The sequence below is a fragment of the Lepisma saccharinum genome, chromosome 13, assembly GCF_977018435.1.
Source record: "Lepisma saccharinum chromosome 13, izLepSacc3.1, whole genome shotgun sequence".
Lineage (NCBI taxonomy): Eukaryota > Metazoa > Arthropoda > Insecta > Zygentoma > Lepismatidae > Lepisma > Lepisma saccharinum.
Genome location: NC_139241.1, coordinates 67,149,375 through 67,155,037, shown reverse-complemented (window position 1 = coordinate 67,155,037; position 5,663 = coordinate 67,149,375). Strand labels below are relative to the sequence as shown.

At 37.8% G+C, this 5,663-nt stretch overlaps 1 protein-coding gene across 1 annotated transcript; it reads right to left on the bottom strand.

Annotated features, from left to right (window-relative positions):
* Positions 1-316: 316 nt before the first annotated feature.
* On the bottom strand, positions 317-937 carry LOC145996807 (uncharacterized). The gene has a single exon (XM_083133339.1). The coding sequence runs from the start codon at positions 935-937 to the stop codon at positions 317-319; it is 621 nt and encodes a 206-aa protein (XP_082989465.1).
* Positions 938-5,663: the final 4,726 nt, after the last annotated feature.

Below are 5,663 nucleotides of genomic sequence, written 5' to 3'. Positions count from 1 at the left end.
CTCTACATTTATAATCACGATAAGTTTCTCGGATAAGATCAAGAATTTTTGTGAGCTCTCCATATCGTTTCATTTCCTTCCACATTGCATTTCTGTTGACCGAGTGAAATGCTTTCTCGAAGTCAACGAAAACTGTATAGAGACGAGATGACCATTCTATACATTGCTACAAGGTGTTAATTTGATCAATACAAGAGCGATTTGGTCGAAACCCTGCCTGTTCTCTTCTGAGTCTCAAGTTAACATGCTCCTTAATTCTGTTTAGGATAACTCTAGTGAAGATCTTACTCGGAATGGAGAGAAGTGCTATACCTCTTCAGTTGTCACACTTTGACGTATCCCCTTTTTTCGGTAGCTTCACCAACAGGCCACTCCTCCAGTCCTTAGGCATCACTCCCTCTATCCATATCTTCTCAAATAAGGGCTGCAACATATTTGCTGTGGTGTTTATGTCACTTTTCATCACTTCCGGTGGTATGTTGTCGACACCAGCTGCTTTACAATTACGTACCTCTTTCAGAGCCTGTTTAATCTCCCCTACTGTTGGAACATCTGTCCTAATTCTTACACTGGGGCCAACATCACCATCATTATCATCTTCCTCTTCCCCCTGGTCTATCTGAGCACCCACAGAGCGATTAAGGGTTGCAGAGAAGTGCTCCTTCCAACGTTTCAGTTGGTCCTCGGTATTCGTAAGGAGGGTACCATCTTTACTTCTCACTGGTCGATTTCTCTGCATCTGTTTCCTTGACAGAACTTTTGTGATGTTGTATAGTTCTTTAAGATTCCTCTTTTTTGCTGCTTCCTCCGCCTGCTGAGACAGATTGTCTACCCAATTTCTTTGATCCCTACGAACACTACTCTTTACTTCTCGATCCTTCTCTGTATACTTTGTTTGCAATTCTGCCTTCCTTGCCCTTGTCCTGCTTGAGTTCATTGCCTCCTTAATTACTTAATTACTCATTAATCCTTTCTCAGGTCTGCAGAGACATCCAATCTTTTTTCCTCCTATCATTAATGCCCAGAACCTTTTCACTTACTTCTGCGAAGGCAGATCGAATTTCTGTCCATTCTCTTTAAATTGTTTCATTCTGCTCACTTTCATCGGTCAATACTTGGAACCGATTTCTCAGTTCAATCCTGAAGGTTTCCTGGAGATTCTTATCCTTCAACTTACTAACATCATACCGCTTCCTTGTCTGTTCCATTCTCTTCTTCTGAGCTTGAATTTTCATTTTAAAGTTAGCCACTACCAAATGATGATCACTCCCAATGTCCGCACCTCTCTTGTTTCTTACATCCTGTAGCGAACGTCGCCACCTCCGTCCAATTGCCACGTGGTCTATCTGGTTTTCTGTTCTAGGTCTGGTGATACCCACGTTACCTTATGCATTTCTTGTGAGGAAATATAGTAGTGTTTTTAAGTTGGGCGGCAGGCCACCCCTGGCCCTCCAGAACTCCGCCTATGCAGCTTTCATCCCGCAGTGGTAGTGTCGTCGACTTGTAATCAAGGGGTTCCGTTTCGATACCAGGTGGCACATAGTGGTTTGGATCCCGCTTTAAACTGTATGTTCAGTCCCGATTAGCATTACTGAAAAAAATATATATATATATTTTGTTCAACTATCAGACATTTAATACACTTGTAATAATAAGGAGCTTCATTATTGGCTAATCGTATTTGTTACGCGCAAATTTCATCGCATTGCATAACTACCTAAGTATTAATGAACTGAACATCATCTGTTACTTTTTCTTTTATCGAGAAGCGAACAAAAACGACTAATACTCGAAAACCACAGACAAAAAAACTTTCTCTTGGCATACTCGCAGGTTATCTTCACACAGTCACACTTCGCTCTGATTGGCTGTTCCACAGAATCCAGTCGAAGAAAGCCATTTGCAATTAGAACATGGCCGATTCTTCAGAACGAGTCAAGCAGCCAGCCCGACGGGCATGATTTCCACCCAGGTAGCCAGTTCAATGGCAACTACGATATTCCTACTGGAAATCCAGTTCCCTGTGATTCGGAATTAACAAATCTGTTTCAAAGTCAACTCGGGTATATATCTGATGGATATGTAGTCTGGTTCTCGCAATGCAGAGGCGAAGATATAGTACAAGCAATGCAAGCACTGCTTGCATAATTCGAATATCATTTAATGTACTTAATGTTCTAACCGTATTTAGTTTCCATCGCACTCGATTTCGCGAAAAAATGCGGCCGCAAACTGCCCCAGCAGCTCTGTAGCAAGCACCAGCCTCAATGCTTGCAGCCGTTCTGCGGGAAAATAAGGCCTCCGAAGGAGTCACATGGCGAAGCGTGAAATTCTGGTGGAACCCGTCCACAAAGCTTCTACAAAAAGCTGTGCTTTCCGAGCTTGCGTGATTCCCGAAAATAGCCGAGTTCAAACGAAAGCAGAAGGATTCATCTATGGGTACGTTGCCAGCAAAAAGTAGTAACGAATATTTGTCTTCATGAACACGTAAACAAGATCGCAAATATAATAATAATTGTTAGTCATAAAATAACTAAAAGAAGTTATTATCACTGTTCTAAATTCCACATATATCATATTATATTACAAATTATTTTAGATTTCGCGAAATGTAAAACGCGTAAAAAAAGTTGACATTAGGAGTTGGGGCAGTGGAATTTCTGCACCCCCGTGAAGAGTTTTCCTGCACCCTGCTTCCTGGTCGGTCCAGCTCAAATTACGCCAGAAGTGTTGACCGCTACCAGTGTTTGAAACTGCCAAATTATTTACGCAGTAATTCAAGTGAGCTCTTTCACAAATTTTACAATCAATAAATTGACTGCTTTTGAATAAAACTTGGGGTGAAAATAAAGCTATCTGAGAAAGAACTATCTACTGATATTTGTACATGGCATAGAAGTAAATCGTATACATTCTGCATATTATGAGCACAAGAATATGTTTTAATGATTGATTGATTGATTTGTTGTTTTAAGTCCACTAAGACATTTTTAAACGACGCTCTTTCCTCGGCTTACTGAATGACACGGTCGTGGTCATATATTTTTTAAAAAGGAACTAAAGAAAATTGTTTTATATTACACATCATAAGCTACCTAAAAATTCAACTCAAAATTTATGCATCAACTTACTGTACAAATAACTGTATTATTTTTCGAAGTAAGAAAGAAAATTACCACATGTCAAGAATTAAAGGACAGTGTATTTTTCAAAATAACAAGTACGAAATATACGTTCATACACTTATTTCAGCATGCATTCATATTATGAAGCAAGATTATACATATCGTCATCATTTTTACATATTTTAGGTTTTTCGTCACTTTAATCACATCAAGTCAATTTATTACCACGTAGAATTACTTCCAATCCTGCGTAGATTTTTACGATAAAATCGGCACGAAACGCTCGATCATCACCAATAGAAACCAAGACAAATTACGTATATTTATATGTTCAACAGACTTTCCACATTCAGAGTAGACACTTTATGCATATTATCAAACTAGGCCTTTCATTTATGTAGCTACATACATATCGACAATACTTATCTGAAATTCAGTTTCAAGAGAAGATGGCTGCCATTTAACGTCCTATGGACCGGTCACTTTTTTCATGTTCTATTCACTTTTAAGGTTCTTCACGGCCTTTCTGAAGATCGAAAAACCGTTACTATTCTTTTTGTAACAATATTGTCACATTTCCCGGACAAATCTTGTTGTTTAATATAAAATTATTTCCAATTTAGGTCTCCGAAATATTTAGCGACTCCATTCTACTCGTCGGTGATATTTTAGATGAAGCAGTGTATCAAAACTCACACTGTTACAACTTTACGCACAGAATACAAACTTGCTAATACTTTTCAAATGACAATTATTGAATTGTACAGATATAATATATGAAAATGCTTTTAAAATAAATTAGATACAATAAAACAGATCTTACAATATTCTATTACTTGTTTACGTGTTTTCTTTTTACCATTTACAGTTATTTTAAGTTTTACAATTTTGGTGGGAAAAAGGTTATTTACGCACAACTTAGATTTTTCCCTTTATGTGAGTTGGCTATGTTTCACAACTTTACAACTTTAGGATTACTCTTCAAGGCGCTCATTTTAACAAATCGTAACTTTATCGTCGAAATTCAACCGAAACTTATTTCAAATGGATTGTACAGTGTCTCTCAAAAGTTTTAGGACAACGACATTTTAAACTAGGCAACCCAATTTACACAAGGTGTTGGTGGGTTGCGTGTAGAGTTAGGCTCAATTTCAGGGTTGCCACATGCACAATAAATATTTATAAAATACGCGAAAGAAATAAAAACAAGTATTAGTGTATAAAAAGTATTAAACATATCAATATTAAATCGCAAGTGACAAAATTCTTTCTGAAAGAAAAATAATAGGTTTTCTAGCATTTCATCGCTGATGAGTCTACAGAAAGGAGAAGAGGTGAGAGAAAACGAGAGGTGACAAATGATAGGAGAAAGAGAAAGCGAGAGGAGAAGAGGAAAAGTAGAGGAGAGAAGAAATAGAGGATAGACGAGGAGAGGAGATGTAGTGAGGAGAATGGAAAAATATTCTAGGAGAGATGAGGAAAATGGAGTAAAAAAGAGAAAAGAGAAGGAAAACGAGATGAGAGGAGAGTGGAGAGTAGAGTAAAGGAGACAAAAAGAGAAGAACGAAAAGAAGAGGAGAAAAGTGCGTGGAGTCGGAAATCTAAGACAGGAAAAGAGATACGAGGAGTGGAGATGAGTGGGATGGAGATAAGATGGGAGAAAAGTAGGGAAGGCGATATGAGATAAAAGCAGAGCAGAAGGAGGAGAGAGAAGAAGGAGAAGGAGAAGAGAAGAGCAGAAGGGACTGAAGAGAAGAGGTAGTTGCAGAAAATATCGTCTCAGCGTCAAGAATTGATGCATTGGTCAAATTATCGACATGAAACATTCAATAACATTTTGAAATGTATTGGAGAATGTATTAAATCGGTGCGAAATGCCTTTTGGCTTAGTTCAGAGCAAGGTAAAATCTTCCATGTAAGATCTTTGATTTTACCTGCGATTATACCACTAAAAACATGAATGTAATTTTAATATTTATAAGAATTATCCAATTTTTGTCCAATTCTCGGTTCGTTGAAATGGAGCTTTTGTAATTTAATATTTCCCCTCCCCCCATCGTTAATTCCAAACTGAATCATTCCGTTTCACACGGGGTGAACAATGAACACAATGGGTAGGTCTAAAACTTACGAAAATTTTCTGCCACCGGAAGGGTTTGAACCTATGACCATCAGATTGATATTCCTGAACGTTAAACACTACACTACAAGCTTTCGCTCCTGAAAATAAGTAGAAGGAGCTGACCAATGTGAAATGTAGATGCAACTCTCCTCCTACATGTAATGTGCAAACAATACTTGTTTGTAACAAAGAAAACGAAGGTAGTACGACTCGGAGAAAACATTTAATGGAGAATTGCACATGATGAGAACTTTTCATTCGATATTTGCGGAGGTATCCTTGCATTGAACTCGAGTGGGAAAAGGGGTAAAATTAGTATGTCCTGAATTGCCACAAATATAAATAGTTATTTCATTAATATTTGTGAATGTCTTTGAAGCAGTACACAATTATCGTTAAAGTATTATAATTCACGA

Coding starts and splice junctions, on each gene's coding strand:
- LOC145996807 (XM_083133339.1), bottom strand. CDS start 937: ATGAACTCAAGCAGGACAAGGGCAAGGAAGGCAGAATTGCAAACAAAG.